The 16529-nt window shown below is 37.8% G+C and overlaps 1 protein-coding gene across 3 annotated transcripts in view; it reads left to right on the forward strand.

Annotated features, from left to right (window-relative positions):
• The window catches only part of LOC148832868 (collagen alpha-1(XV) chain-like), a 112650-nt gene that overhangs the window by 86571 nt on the left and 9550 nt on the right, over positions 1-16529 (forward strand). Inside the window, exons 24-36 of one of the 3 annotated variants that reach the window (XM_088918877.1) lie at positions 3140-3175; positions 3640-3702; positions 5171-5260; positions 5346-5381; positions 5918-5971; positions 6349-6405; positions 8411-8470; positions 8612-8653; positions 10218-10251; positions 10745-10837; positions 14887-14912; positions 15272-15370; positions 16069-16213. In XM_088918877.1, the coding sequence (XP_088775003.1) occupies positions 3140-3175; positions 3640-3702; positions 5171-5260; positions 5346-5381; positions 5918-5971; positions 6349-6405; positions 8411-8470; positions 8612-8653; positions 10218-10251; positions 10745-10837; positions 14887-14912; positions 15272-15370; positions 16069-16213 (835 nt within the window). The remainder of the gene's footprint in view (positions 1-3139; positions 3176-3639; positions 3703-5170; positions 5261-5345; positions 5382-5917; positions 5972-6348; positions 6406-8410; positions 8471-8611; positions 8654-10217; positions 10252-10744; positions 10838-14886; positions 14913-15271; positions 15371-16068; positions 16214-16529) is intronic. The other 2 variants (XM_088918879.1, XM_088918878.1) reach the window with 2 other exon arrangements.

The following is a 16529-nucleotide window of genomic DNA, read 5'->3' on the forward strand; positions in this document are numbered from 1 at the left end:
ATTAATATTATTAATAATGAAGACCTTGGACGATCTGTAAGCTGAAGAATTATAGAGGAGACACGTTGAGTCCTTTATTTTCAGCTTGGAATTAACTTTTACGTATTCCATTGCAGTCACTTTATGTAAGCTCTGTACGTCGTTAACAAATAGTTGTCACAAAGGCTAGGAGTGTTACATCACGCTGTGTTTGTTATGTAGAATAGACAGTTCTTGGGGGTGGGGATGTATTTTCAGTAGCATGCCCTCTGTTGTTTGTCACTCTTCAACATAAGGCAATCAGCAATCATGTCCTGTTGTTTCTAAACACTCGTTGTTCCTTACTGTAGTTTTAAAACTTGAACAAAGATGTGCCACATGCATACAGCTCGATGCTGTATAGTTTTAAAGCCACTACAGTACAGCTTGTGGGAAATACATTTTTTTGTACTGTATCAAAGTCTAACTTGTTCACAGCTCCCAACATTACAAACTCTGGGCGTTTCATTGCCTATTGCAACAGTATCGACAGCAATGTGGTTAAAAGGAACATATCAAAATGTTTCCAAAATAATCACAAGTGAACGAGTTGAGGGATTCAGTAATAATAGACAAATTATAACAATAATCCCGAGCTGTTTCATAAAATTATTATTAAATTATTATTGTTGTTGCTGCTGCTGCACCCGCTGGGCTTCGAGCTTTGAGTCACCTACGTCTTCGACTATCTTGCAGAGAAAGTAATTTTATTTTTATTAGCACACTGAAAAACAGAACCTGTTGATTTACTATGAGTTCTTGCTCACCTGGGGCTGGGACAGGAGATCACACACTGCTTTTTAATAGAATCTCATTGAGTTGCTAATGCGTCTGTCACATTTCCTGGTGTATTGTGTCAATTTTCAGTGTTTTGGTGTGTTCAATTCAAAGAAAGAAACTTTTCCCAGACATTACACTGAATAACGGGGACTCTCCATTATAAACGTAAATATAAAGACCCAAAATAAACACACAGTAATAAATAATGTGTTCTACATTGACCTTTTTATTAAATGATAGACAAAAAGCAGGGCAATGACTTTCTCTGCAAGCTAGTCGAACAATAATAGTGTGTATTCGTAGAATTATATTCAAGAATAACGAAGCGGTACTAAAAAGACAGCTGAAATTGAAACAGATAGAAGGAGTTTAAAATTATCAGCTGGTATTAATACAATAATATTGTTAATAATTATCAGATACGATATTAGAGTTTAGAGTCATTTGTTTTCTCCGGTTTTCACAACCTTCACTTATTAAAATGCCTATTTATGGGACCACAATTTTTCTGATGTCAATAACTTTGTGAAAAATGACAGAGCCTTCAAACCACAGGCATTTAAAAGATATCGATTTGTGAAAATTGTAACAGCTTTTATTTAAACAATATCCAGTACCTAGTTGCATTTTTAGAAACTTTAGTTTTTAAATAAAGCAGATCCCAGGTGCAAGTGACTTCATGACGCGACAACGTATTATGCTACATTTTTATGCATCAGTTGAAGCCTTCTGCAGTCTCTCAAAAAACATAAAAATGTAATATAATTGTAAATGTAACCCCTATGACTAAAGTGCCAAAGAGGAATGACTTAGGCATTCCTTAAGCTGAACAGATTTGAAAAATACAGATCCAAAAAAGTTTGGTGCCATTTTCTGTGCTTTAAAGGTACCCTCCTCATGGAATAATTTTAACTTCGAACGTATGCCCACCAACTAACATGCACAAACTGAATAACAGAAGAATAGCGATTACAAACATTTAAAAAAACGTACTTGCAAGATCACAGTAATACACTGTTTTATTAAAACTAACACTCTATGGGCACTACACTGCGACTTCACAGGGGTAACATCAAGTAACTAAATCACAGCTGGATACAATTTTAACTTGCCTCATGAAACCGAATATCCAGACATATCAACATATTTACTAAAATTATCCATCTCAGTAATCTCACTGTGCGCCCCGGTGCTCACTCAATTTTCATACTCCCATTATAATAAAAAACAAGAGCAAGGTGACTTTCTGCTCAATTAAATAAAAAATAAAGCTAGAGCAGACAGATGTTTAATTTTTCAAACAAAATTAGCTGTTTGTCAAAATCAGCTACTTTGCAAGCAGTACATGACTTCTCAAAAGGTAACATTTTTTTTTTTATTTTATTATAATTGAAAAAAGATTGTTCCTCAGCATTGAGCGGGATTCGTAACCAGGCGTTTTCTGGTGACAGCCCAAATGCTCCACACACCATGATCAGCTTTCACAGCTCCACCTGGCGGTTTTACAAAGCGCACTCACATGCACAGAACATTTCTGAAATGCTGCGGTATACCGCAATCTGCCGCAGTCTCACGTAGTGGCTGGACTGCAACCTACTGTAGCATCCTTCGCGCATTCTGAATGGCTGGATATGTAGGTGCACAAATCTGAACCTTCAAACTTACCACACAAAAGGTGTTGTAGGCTGGATTTAAATAATTACTGTTACATGTAAAAGAGTATTTAGATGAAATAAATCATTTTTAAGATGATTATTTAATACCTTGCAATCACAAATGTAGTACTTTCTTGGTATCTTTCTACTGAGCAGATGCAAGAGGGGGAAATGACAATTTTGATTTATTCCAACACTGCATTGCATAAACAAAAGCCAGAAAAGCCTGAGACTATCAGGGACCAAATTGCTACACCTCTGGCTTAGACAGTAAATTGATGTCATTCAGACATCTTTAAAAGATGAAATGGTACTGTCCATTGCAGGTGAAAAGAATTGGTCAAAATAATACCTCTTGTTCTTGCAGCCAGGTTTACTCCACAACTTTCAAAGCTGAAGGAATGGAGAAAGCAATACCAAATACCTCCCGAGCATATTTTGAAAGAATATTTGTTTATTCTATACAATGATTTATAAATTCTATAATATAAAGATGTGACATTACAGTATACTAACAGTAGGCACCCCTTGTTATCTGCAGCTGATGAATTGGCTTGGCCACACCTCTCTATTTTCTCAGTGCTGTAGAAAAACCTTACATGAAACACATTCAGATAAACAGAAGCACATGTTACATGCCCATTTGCCTGTTCTGCTTGCTTGTTTCAATGTTTTGCATGTTACAGGGTCCTGAAGGCATGCCTGGCCGAGCAGGATTTCCTGTAAGCTTATTTTGAATGTTTTGTCTTCAGTTTAAGTTTCTATCATATTTCCTAAAGGTTGAGACCTTACTGGGTTTTAAATCACTTTATCCAGAACTTCTTTCAATTTAATCTCCTTTGCACACTGTCACGTTTTCTCAGAGTATGCATTCCATTAAGCAATGTTTCAATAGAAAGGTATTTGAAGAAGGAAAAGTAAAACATACTACTAATGATATTTGTTTATCTCTCCAGATGCAAATGCCTGCTTATTTTTAGTGCTAAGACATCACCTCTGTGACAAGACAAAGTTCCAAAAATATACATTGAAATTCAGTCTTTGAAATGAATCTACTTTATTTGGGGTCACATAAAATATGTCATCAGAATATGCCCTGAACAACTTTCTGCTTTTTGTTCTATTTCCTTGTTGTACAAGTGGGAGTAGTATCAATTTGTTGTCAAATTTATTGATCTTTTCACAGGGACCTAGGGGACCCAAAGGTGACATAGGCTTTCCGGGCATTCAGGGTCCTCCAGGATTAAAGGTAATGAAACAGCAGGGCTCCTGTGACTGATGGGCCTCAGCCTTCCACGAAGGGTTGATGATTAGACCCTATGCGGTGCGGTGTTACCCAGGACAAATAGGAAGCAGACATCAGAGAAAACACACAAGGGTTTATTAGCGAAGGTAGTGCTCAGTGACAGCAGGTGGTCTGGTGAACAGGGGAAAACAAGGCATCCAGGTACAAGCTAATCCATGGGGGTAAGTCAGGGCGCAGTCCAATAATCCTAAACCGGGCGATCCATCCAACCAGACCGACACAGGGAAATCGGGAACAGTCCAAGAACATACAGGGCCCGGTCCTCAGATCCCCTGGCTCAGGGGGCGTGATGCCTCTGGCAAGGCCTGTGCCCTCAGACGACTCCGCGGGCTGGTTCTAGGCAGGCCTCTGGACATCCATGTCCTAGCGTTGAGCCCTGAGCTTCGGAAGCTCTAGGCTTATATATCAACACTGATTCTTAACACCTGGAAATAATACAGCAATCGGAATTTGGAGCGCCCCCTAGGGGAAAGGATGCTAAACCCTAACAGCTCCTTCAGCTATGTAGACTCACTCACTGCTTCCACTCACACCTACAGTACTCCTGCAGAACAGGACAACAGATGATAAGTGTGCTTTGATTTGAATAAGGGGTGTCTATGTCTGTTAATTCTCATTCTCCTGTTCTACAAAATCCATTGAAAAAAGCAACATCAGCTGTAAACAAAAGTCCATTGACAGCAATCTAGACCTTCTAAGCAAATATAACCACAACACTCAACCTTTTAGTATATGGATATACTACAATTTTAGTATTTTATTTTAGTATACTATTTTTATGTTTAGTATAACGTAAAAAGGATTACAGATAAGAGGAGGTTGTTGGACACAACTTCTTGGACTTTTGGTTGTTAGTAGCTTATTGATCCTATATGATATCTATCATTTCTTAAATGATTCCAGGGAATCTGCTTTAACAACATAGATGTGCAGTTTTCTTCTTAACCCCCTAAAGCCTATTGTGTAAAAGGGTGTCTTTCAGTCCTAGATGTTCTGCTTCCTAATTTCAAATTGGGTTGTTGTTTCATTGTTGATTCTGAAGTAGTCAGCTGGTGGTCTTTAAATGCTTGCGTGACATCCCCTAGTATTCTCCTCTATATGAAGACCAAAGAGGTGCTATTCCTTTAATCTTAGTAAGATATTCTTTTAAGGCTTGGGATCAAGGCCTTTCTAGTCCTGGATGCCGTCACAGTCTTTTTAAAACTCCTTGTTGCTTTTAACCTGTGTACTAGACCAGTGGTACTCCAGTTATGAGTTCTTTCCACTTAGAGTAACTCTTTATTGATATTCATAAAGTGATTTTCAATCCATGTGGATGCATTACCTTGGATTGTCTAAACTGTAGAAACTGTTTATCCACAAATAATATTCATGAAGCTCTGGTGCAGTGCCCTGACTCTTGTGTTTGTAGGGTGAGAAAGGTGAGCCAGGGGTGACCATTGCAGCTGATGGATCCCTGATGTCAGGACTGAGAGGACCACAGGGGCCTAAAGGAGTGAAGGTCAGATATGTTGCTTCTGGTGATTGTGCCATTTTTCATTTACTGGTTTAAATTTACTAACTTTTTTCTTGTCCACGTTATACAGGGGGATCGTGGTTTTCCTGGGCCCATCGGAGTAATGGTATGATATGCACTAAATCTTATCATGTATCAATGTTTTAAGGCCAAATTTCTGTGCTTGTTCTGTGTGGCTTTTAAAAAGTTTAAATTAACAGTAAAGACTATCTTGTGTTTTTTCTATTTTGTTTCTGTCTCAGGATTTCTTGGACAAGACTTATCTTAGTGAGATCTACATAGTTAAAAAAGCCTTCAGAGTCCTGTCTAAAGTGTCCTTCTATTCTTCCAGAATGGAGTGACACAAAGTTATCTGTTAAAAACTTCAAATCTACAAAATCCTATTTTGTTTAGAGTAAAACAGCTTTCATCTGGGGATGAAATGTCAGACATTTTCTAGACCCAAGTGGTTGTAGCTTTTTGACCAACATAAATCATTTTGATATCCTAACTGCTCTCCATGGCAAATAGAGAACTGAAACACGAAGGCATGAAGACACTTTAGGAACATTAATAATAATTTGGAAATAATAATGAAATGAACAATGATTTAATAATTTGAGGAAATAATACTAATAATTGATTAAAACAATATTTTTAAAGGGCCCAGAAGGACGACCTGGTCTAAAAGGGGAATTTGGGTTTCCTGGCCGGCCCGTAAGTGCTAATCTTTCTCCATCTGAAATGTGACAATAATGGTTAAAATAATAAAGTTAGAAAGATGCTGGAAGAAATCATGGGAACTTGTCTCTTTATCTTTTTAAGTCAAGTTGGTGTGTTGTAGAGACAGGTAGAGGACCACAGATATATCTGTAGTAAATTCAGCATGGCAGATGAAGTCAGTGTTTTACAACACAGAGACATTCACATACAGTAGCTCAAGATTTGCTTGTGACTTGTGACATGTGACCTCCATCATAACACACTTGGCTATATTCCAGATATTAACTTACACGTTAAGTTCCCAGTCTCCAGTTATACATGCTGGCACCCTATCATTATTGCTCTGATACACCGAGTTTTCTCCCCTGCAGGGCCGTCCAGGAATGGTGGGGAAGAAGGGGGAGAAGGGGGAGGCGGTGGTGCTGCCGGTAAGTGTGACAGTCAGTTTCATGCTGAAATTAAATATTTTTTACACAAAAACGGTTCTTCAATATATTCTCATTTGTAAAACTCCAATAAACTGTTGGCCAATGACTAACTGACACTCATGATGTTTATCAAAGTTGCCTGTAGCCGTCAGCTGGATGGGGAAAATGGTATCAGATCCACTTTTTTCTGGGGCAGTTAATAAGTCCGGGTATCTGGCTCCCTCTTTTCTTGGGTCCAGGAATCAAAACATGAATACATGGTGGTATCAACTCCACAGTCAAACTGCAAGAGCTCCCTTATTCTACTAATTAGACCATGCATATACACAGTAATACACTGCCTATAGAAAGTCTACATACCTTTTCCAAAGAAAAACGTTTTGTGGCCTGAACAGCCTGTAATCAAGATGCATTAAATCAGAATTTATTTTACCTTTACACATTGTAAAGCACAGCCTTCAAATGATTGGTAGGATAAGTGTACAGCAATTGTAAATTACCTCTGGTGTAAACAGTTGCCTTCCAAATCACACAACAGACTAATTAGCCTCCTCCACCTGTATTCAGCTGTAGTGATTCTGATGATTTGAGAATAAAACCACATGTCTCTGTGGGTTTCTTCAGCTAGGTAGTGCCTCTAACGTGTATCTGTGGACAACAAGGAGCTATTTGAAGACTTCTGGGTGCTGTGGAAAGGCACACAGCAGGAGATGGATATAAAAAGATTTCAAAAAGTGTAGACTTTCACCACATTTGCTTGTACAAACAATCTGACAGAGCCATGGTCCATATCATGGTCTGTACTGAGTGCATATTTGTGTTGTGCACAGTATGCGATGTGGTATTCACACATCCGGAATAAGGCATACAAAAACTGATGAATTTCCCATTAAATATCTTTATATGAATGTCAAGATGTAGGTTACATGCCCGTATAAAATTCACAGTGATGTTTGACCAGGTTTTCAAATTCTGATTCTGTGTGTTAAATGCTTTTAAATAAAATCCTTTTAAATGAATCTGGTAAAGCAGTTATTTCTGCATTGATTAAAACCTCCAGTTCATATTGCAGTGTTCAACTACTGTAGCTTTGCCACACAGACAACAGACCAGACCTACTATGAAAATAAACCTGCTTTTTACTGTTTGTGTTTGTGTGCATTTGTGTGTCTTGTGGCCCAACCTTTGCAACTGGCAGTTTCATTAAATACTGATAGCTCCAGATACTGCCTAGCTTACATTTAATAAAACTGTAAAATACAACGTTTTGTTCCAAATCAAGAGCAATATCTTTAACTTAAAAATGGGCTTAATTTGAGAAAATTAAAATTTTGGTCACACAAAAATCTAAACTACCATGCATTTCCAGTTTTCTTTATGTTTGGAAAATTTAAAATAATTAAGTATAAAAACAAGCAGTAAAGCTGATTATATACAGTAACATTAATTTAAAAGAAAACAATTTTTCCACCAATCAGCAGAGTTTTAATAACAGTGTAAGTTGCACAGCACAATCCCAGTAAGTGCAAACATTGTGATTCACAAATTGCGAACACCCAGAACCCGTTCTGTTCATATACGTTCTGGATTTCATACACTGTCACACACACGGTGTGCTGGGTTCTAAAATTTTCCACTTTGAATTCACCCCAAGTGTAGTAGATGAAGATCATTTTGTGGTCTTGAGTACGGGTATACATGAAGCACCTAAATGTTTTTATTGCTTTCTGAACATTAGAATACTGCATTAGGCAATAGTGTCACAGGCCATAATTTGCACTAATAGGATTACCTAATGCTAATTTAGGTAGGCAACTCCAGTACCTGTGCTGCAGTAAAACCAGTGGTATGTACAGTATAGAAGTTTGCTGTTCACCTGCAGCAGAAGGGGTTGCAGTCACCTCAAGTCTGTTGTCTTTGTTCTGAAGGATTTCTCCCCATTCCATGTAAGACTATCAGGATCTCAGAATCTAGGAACAGTATTTCTAATATTATGTGTTCACAGGGCCCCCCTGGACCTCCTGGCCCCCCAGGACCTCCTGGAGCAGTTTTGGGCCTCAAAGGAGTAAGTTCTAAGCTTTTTATCATATCGCAACATCTTTCCACATTCGTTTTCCTCATTACTACTGTATTTGTAAAGTTGTTTTTAGTTGTTTGTTTTTTTTAAACGATTGTTCTCAGAATAATTTCCCTCTAAATTTTAAAGACAGTTTTTCCGGTGCCTCCCAGACCTCACTGCAAAACACCAGTAAGTGTTCCAAAACACTTTACAGCTTAACAAAGTGCCTTGGTGTGGTCCATTTGAGTCTGCATACAAGATCGCCCGTTAAGGAAGGCTGCCAGCTCTTCCTGATACCTTCTCTCTCACCCACTGGTTTTCTGTGTTCCTGCTACTTTGACTTTTTTTGTTTCAATCCAAAGCACCACTGCATGTAGCCAGCAAACATAATATCATCTGATATGGTTAATCTTTTCATACTTCTTGCTCCCAACTTGTTAAAATGAATGTAATAGTTGTAATAGTTATTATAATATAGTATATGGTATTATGCATGCGTAATAAAAATTATACTGGATTTATTATTTGAATGTAGTATTCAAGTTTATAAACTTAGAGATTACTTTATTTCTGAATTTTTTTGTCCCAAATCTGAACATTTAAGCTTACTACATGCTGGTGCTCTAATGGAAAGGCAAAATGTGCTTGTTGCTTGAATGGTCCTTAACTCAAACAAGGCTGAGGAAAAACCTCAGCAAGCATGAAGCATGATGGGTGAAAGTTAAAACGGAAGGGGAATCAGCAAGCTAGAATGCTGCCGTGACTGATACTGTATATGGTCTTGGTCTTTTTTTATTACATATCATTGTGTTAAAGACTAACAAGAGACAAACAGGGTGACCCCAGAAAAAGAGATCCAATGCAAGTCACTTTTTAATTAATTAATAACCAGTGACTACCTTCAAAGACTCCTAAATATTAGTGGTGAAGACATTCTGTAAAAAGACGTTAACTAAACCTAAAAAAAAGCCAGCATGGATCTGGAAAGGAGCTCTGCCTCTCTGTTCAAGCCAAAACAGTCTACATTATGTCTAACACTACTTGGGTAACTGTTGTCATGTTAGATTTTACAGTCATTGTTGTCTCATAGACTATTATCCTGGCTCTTTTTTTGGGGTGCCACTCTGTGAATAGCATATTTGCATTGATGTTTTACATACATTTCACATTTTCCATTTAATTACATTTTGTTATTATTTCAAATATTTGAATAATACAATTTACATGTATTAGGTAATATATGTGACTGTACAGCAGTATCTTTAAAAAGGCTTCTGCGCATTACATTTTATGTTTTATGTAAGCTATTAAATTTCTGAAATATTTTTATTTTGATAGGTCAGGCTCTATAGCGCTTGCTCTTGTTGTATAAGTTGGGCCTGTGTGCTTTGGATCTTGAACTCTCTGACATCTCCTTTCACACAGCCTTCATATCTTGTAAATTAGATGCTAAAAAATAATCATGTTTGACTTACCAATAGAGGATAATAAATGAGAGCATTTTAAGAAAAATTCAGTTGAAACACACATGAGTCATAATGCACTGTGAGTTAGAAAATACTGATTGTGAAGCATTTTATTACATAAAATAATGGAATGCGCTTTACAAACATAAGAAATTATTATTCACACTACATTAGTACATGTTTTATATGAATGCCTTTAAAAGACTGAAATTCCCCCCAAAATATGTAGATGTTGAATAAGAATTGCTGCCATTCTTGATCTGTTCTTTTTCACTTATTGTGTACAGATGAATGCAAATCAGGAGGACACTTCAGCTCAAGGTAAGTGATTCTGAACCAGAACATTTCTCTATATGAAACATACAATACTGAGGCAATGAGAAATCATAAAAAAATTTAAAAACAAATAAGCACAGAATAGGATTCTTATTGGTACTGGCTATTATGCTAATACACAGTTTTATTGGTAAATATCTTAGTTGTGGTGACACTTTAGTTCGGGAGCAAATAACACTTTATGAATGTGTAATCCAAGGAAACAAACTTGCTTTTGTATATGTCATACCATTAATCTTTGGTCTAGGTCACTTACTAGTTGGCTAATAGGTAAAAATCATTAAAAATCTATGGTGCAACACCAAATCGAATGTGTTCCCAGAGTATAGTAGCTCTATGAGAAGCACAAAGGAGGTCTTAATAAGAAACATTTTGAGGAGGAAACTGCTGCATACCTTTCTTATAAACATCACAGTGTTTCTGTGCTGTCTGACATGCTTATGGGATCTATTTTTATCTGTTTTTTTCTCTTTTGTAGTAGGAAACAGCAGACGGAGAGGTTCTTCTGGTTTTCAGGGACCTAAAGGGGATAAGGGAGAAGTCGGCTTCCCTGGGAAACCAGGAACTGCAGGTACCATGCTGTGTATATTTAGTGTCTGTTGCCCAGTAAAACCCTTTATTTGTGTCGAGCATAGTAATGTAGGTGGACTCCTTGCTGCTCCTTTAGAGATCAATGGATTTAACTGAGCATATGTATGCTTTTCTTATTGAAACCAAGCTCCTTGGACTTTTTGGTTGAAACTTTACTACCGGAAAGCAGAACCTTACAGAGACTAACCACTGCTCCATCATGCTGCCCTTGAGCAGTCAGTTTTTTATTAAAAATGTTCATTAACATTCCTATTTAAAAATATGTGTTTCACAACATGTTGATATGTGGTGGTAAAGTGGTTAGCATTGCTTCCTCACAGCGCTGGGGCCCTGTTTTCAATTCTGGACCGGGGGTGCTATCTGTTTGTATGGTCTCCCCCTGTTTGTGTGGGTTTCCTCTTAGTGCTTCAGTTTAATCCCACAGTCCAAAGACATACCGGTAGGTTAATTGGCTTCTGGGAAAATTGGCCCTGGTGTTAGTATGTGTATGTTTGTGTCTGTGTGTGCCCTGCAATGGACTGGAGTCCTGTCTTATTGTACTGCAGTTGGATGGTACTGGATAAAGCATGGATGTTGAAATATGACTGGCTTTTCAATTGAAATATACTATAAAAGATAGTAAAAGAAGTAATAAAAGATAAGTTTAGATTTAGATTCAGTAATTGGTGGTGCCCCTTTGAGCAGCAATGACTGCAACTGTTTCCTATAGCCATTGACTAGCCTCTCACATCAGGTTTTGAGCTCCTTCTGCTCAACATTTGAGAGTTGCCACAACTTTTAACGGGGTTTATGTAACAAACAGTTCTTTCCGGACCCTATGCGGACGACACAATCCGGGGAAAAGTGAGGAAACACTGGGGGAAAAGTCATGCAGGAGACGGGAATGAGGACAGGGGGGCGTGTCCATGGTGCGCTGGTGCACGGGGGAGGTGTGGCCGAGGCAAACAATCCAAAAGTAATCCAGACGGGGAATCCAAAAAACGGGCAAAGTCCAAAGCCAGGCGGTCCATCAGGAACAGACGGGTTAAAACCAGGAACCGGGTCGGAACCGGCAGGGGGAACAGGAGCAGAGACTTAAAAACATGACGGAGCCAGACCCATCAGGACTTGGGCTCGCATGATATGGGAATCAGATGCAGGGCAGCGAACTGAGTGAGTGTCTGGCTTTTAAGGGGGACGGGAAGGAGGCTGGAACAAGGGGCAGGTGCACAAAATTAGGTCCGAAGTGAAAGAACCGGAGCGCCCTTAAGGAAGAGGGACTACAATCGTGACATTTTAGGTACAGCTTTTGACTAGGCCATTGTAAAGCATGCATTTTTTTCTTCTGCAGCCATTCTTTTGTTACTCTGTGGTTCTTTGTAACTTCCGTGATGATGTTTCAGTTTGTTCTTAAAGAGATTTTGATAGAACAATACTCCAGGGTAGAGTGACTGGGGTCTTTAACATTCTCCATTTGTTGACAAACTGTGTGACAGTCGATTGGTGGAGTCCCAAATCATTAGAAATGGTTTTGTAACCTTCTCCAGACCGATGAGCTTTTTCTTAGATCCTCAGACTTTTCCTTAGATTGTGGTATGACTTATTTCCTCCTATACCTGTTTGATAAAGGCCAAACTCACAATGTTTTTAATCTTAATATAGGGTGGAGCCCTATAAGATAACATATATATACAGTACAGTATATAACATATATAACATCTGGTTCAAAATATTCCCTTAATTAAGCTAATTATCTTACTTTTAACTTACTAATTAACTTACTTTTTCACATCCCCTGTACCTTAAAGGGGAACCGCACTCAGACTGGTTATTAAATCTTGGTAACAAAATAAATTCTTTGATGTTATAGAAAAAAATTACAATTTTCGAACTTTGTAAAAGTACTGTAAGTCGCCATGTTGTCCCAAACTCGCATTCAAATTTCCACAAATTGTGACATGATTCGTCCCTTCCTCCTCACTAATCTCCGTAAAGACTAATGTAATGTGATGTACGAGTGTATAAATGCAGGTTGTGCAGCAGACATTTCACCTCAGAAATGTTCCACCGTGCTCTGCATGCAGAGTTAACAAGTGAGTAGAATTTGTTGGCAAAACCATGTTGAAATCAAAAGGAATATTTCTATTGGATTAAAAGAGATGTATTTATAAGCCTGCTTGATTACAATTTCATAGGGCTGCATCACGCCACCAGAAGTTTTGGTGCCTTGTTCTGAATAGCAGAACATGGCTCTGCGCATATCTGGAAATTTTGTCTATTTTGTGGTTTAAATTAGAGGTTTTACAAGTTACTGTGTACATTTTACTTTTATTCCAATTTAAAACGCACCGATCAATGCTTCTTTCTAATTCCAAAATATAAAAATATAGCTGCAGTTCCCTTTAATTAGTCATTGTTTCTTCGATTCATATATCATTTTATTTCAAGAAACATGGAATAAATTATGACAAAAACCCTATTGGATGAGTGGTTTTGATTCAAGAAGGCAATCGTGATAAAACTGAAATTTCCATATTTATCTTTGGGGTTCACACATTTTTTCTCAGCACTGTATGTATCACCTTATGCAGGTGATGGGGGGTGATTTAAATTCATGCTCCCTTAATGGAATGAGTAGCACCTCTCAGAGGCCAGCTGTGCCATCAAATCTGAAATCCCAGTCACATTAATGAGCAATTCAATCAGTATTGCTGTAACTTATACACCTCAGAATCCACTGTCAATATCTATTTGTTAGATGCATTTTTTATATTTTAAATGCCCCCTCCATCACTACTGACTTAAAAAGCAGCCTTGACGAGCCTTTCTCTGTGTTTGAGGTTACAAGAAGTGATTAAACCACTGCAATGTGGGAAGGCCCCTGGCCCAGACGGCTTCTACAAAACAATTTTATCCCAGTTCTCTCCCACCTTAAATTCTGTCTTTTCACAATCATTTTAGTCTGAAAATGTCCCTCCTACCCTTTATCAGGCTTCTAATTTCATTTTTACTGAAAAAAACAAAGATACTCTTTGTCCCATTTTAGAAAGGAGCTATCTCTACTGTACATGCACACTTTATATTCTTCATGTTTATCTTTTGTGGGAGCTGTCTAAGAAAAGGATCTCAATATTACATTCTCAGATCAAGACATCAATTACTATAGGTTAATTACAATTTAAAGTTTTAGACCCACTCCATATGTTTAAAACTAAACTGGCCAGGATTTATCCTGATACAGATCCCTACTGAGAAAGACATCCTATAACCAAACACCTGCTTCCCTGGTGCATATGTTTTGGTCCTGTCTCATACTATTTGGTTTTGGACTTACTATACAGTATGTGTGGTCTCACCCACACCACGTACAGCCTTGTTTGACATCCTCCTAACAGGAACTTCACTGACAAAACATCAGTCTGAAATGCTGGCTTTCTTTTCTCTGTTGGCTCACTGTCTCATTTTAAGAAGCTGAAGAACGACTGCTCTCCCCTTGCATGAGCATTGGATCAGAGACATAATGCGCTTTATCAAACTTGAAAAAATTAGAGATACACTGAAGGGTTCCATTGAGAAATTTTGCCAAAAACAGCCATAAGCCACTGAAGGTGTTATTACTTTTTAATTCACTCTCTTATGGTAATTTGATTTTAATCTTTCCTTTGATTTTCCTCCCTGTTACAGCTTCATGTTTGTGTTTGGTTTTATTTTTTTGTGTTTAACTTTTACATTTCTCCATATTTCTTAGGCTTTATAGTTTAGACTGAATTATTTAGTTGATTTATGACTTGGAAACTTTGTTCAGTTGTTTATCTTGATGTATTTTTATAAAAGCAGAATGTTGCTGCTTCTGCATAAGAAAACTGTCTTGTTCTTGTTGTTCTCAATTTTCCTTGAATGGAAATTTGTTGTTTGACTAATTTGTAGTTGATTTATATCTAAATCAGGAGTTTTATTGACCTGTTAACCTGTTGTCATTGTTGTTTGTTTTATCTTTGATTATCTCTCAATACAATCTTTAAGTTTTTAAAATATCCAATCTTTACACAGGTCCATGGTTTCCCAAAGGATTTGTGGTAGGTCTTTCTCTTTTGTTACTCTTTGGTGTGTTGTCCTCATTTTGAAAGAGCCTATGGGTTTTCCAGTAGATGAGCCCTTTTCATTGTGCATTACCAGGAAAGTTTACTGCATTTTCTTCATTCATTACTTCTCACAGCCATACAATTCTCAGGTCTATTGTAATATAGTTTATTTGTATTTTTGACTCTATATTCTTGCCAGTTGAATATAGGTACATGCTGATATGAACATGCAAAAATTACTTATTATCCACTAAAACCAACAGTAGAAATCCAGTGAGAATTAAAGTAAATAGTTTTTTGTTCTGTTGGACTGCTGCAATTGTGATGCGATGGAACACGCTGTCTGTCCTCAGGGTGACAAAGGGGACATTGGGTACAAAGGAGAAAAAGGCGAAAAAGGAGAAGCTGGTATTCCTGGACCCCCTGGCCTTCCTGGGAGGTCTGGTCTGGTGGTGAGTAGCATTTTCTTTTCCTGAACAAGCACCTGAATGACAACTTCTCCAAAAAAGGATTTCCCTTTTCTGTTACTGAAGCATTAGCAAAGCAGGGCATTACATCTAAAATGTATGCATTAGACATACTGTATATAGTGACAGAAAGTGAGACAGGATTATAGAGAGGATATATTTGGGCCAAGAGTTTTGAGAAACCTCTTCCCACTATAACCCTGTCTGCTAAAGTCTCTAGTTTCCTCAGTTCTGTGCCAATGTGGAAACTACATTTCCAGGTAGGCAAAGAGAACACTAAGCTGGCCTCCTGAGTGTTTTCCCATGCTATACTAAAGACACAACTGAAAGATCCCAGCCGATGGTTACATGACATCCCAAACTGACAATGTATTTAAAGAAAATCTGACATATTTTTCCAATTATTTTGCTCTGCATTTATTTTGTTTCTGTTTTTAGTAAGCCAGAGAATTTTTTTCTGTTATTGTCAAATAAAATCTATTTTGACATGGATTAGGTACTTTTAATGTTTTGCGGGCATTTCAATTCAGTGGAGTTCTTTTAAACTTAATATGTGTGTAAAGAGTTTTTTTTCTATGTTAGGTGATACTTTGGTACTTGTACTTATGTGCTATCTAAAGGACCTACAATTTACACAATTGTTTTTAATATTTTTTTCACAAAGACAACATGCTGTGTTTCAGGGACCCAAGGGAGAGTCTATTATTGGGCCCCAGGGGCTTCCTGGAATGCCAGGCCAGCCGGGACCCCCTGGGTTTGGGAGACCAGGACCTCAGGGTCCCCCGGGGCCTCCAGGGCCTCCTGGGGCTCCTGCTCTATACGGCTCTGGTAAGGAACTCTGAGTCTGATGCTAAGGATTTAATTTCCACACCCTGACAGCAAATGATATGTTCTCCGATGGAATACATTTGTCTGTCTCTGTTTTATGATCTTTTATGATTTATTATAAAATAAAACTGGAAGCAAACTGTCTGGTGTAGACAGAAACAGCAGCAGTCTGTTGCAGAGAACACACACAGGAAGGCATAATATGAAATTGCTACAAAGTGCATTACAACTTCATTTAGGATATTTTTCTGATGCATGAATATGACTTCATCTCCTATCCAGAGTCTTCTTCTGAAACATATAGCTGGTTGTGTTG

The sequence above is a fragment of the Atractosteus spatula genome, chromosome 6, assembly GCF_055471065.1.
Source record: "Atractosteus spatula isolate fAtrSpa1 chromosome 6, fAtrSpa1.hap1, whole genome shotgun sequence".
Lineage (NCBI taxonomy): Eukaryota > Metazoa > Chordata > Actinopteri > Semionotiformes > Lepisosteidae > Atractosteus > Atractosteus spatula.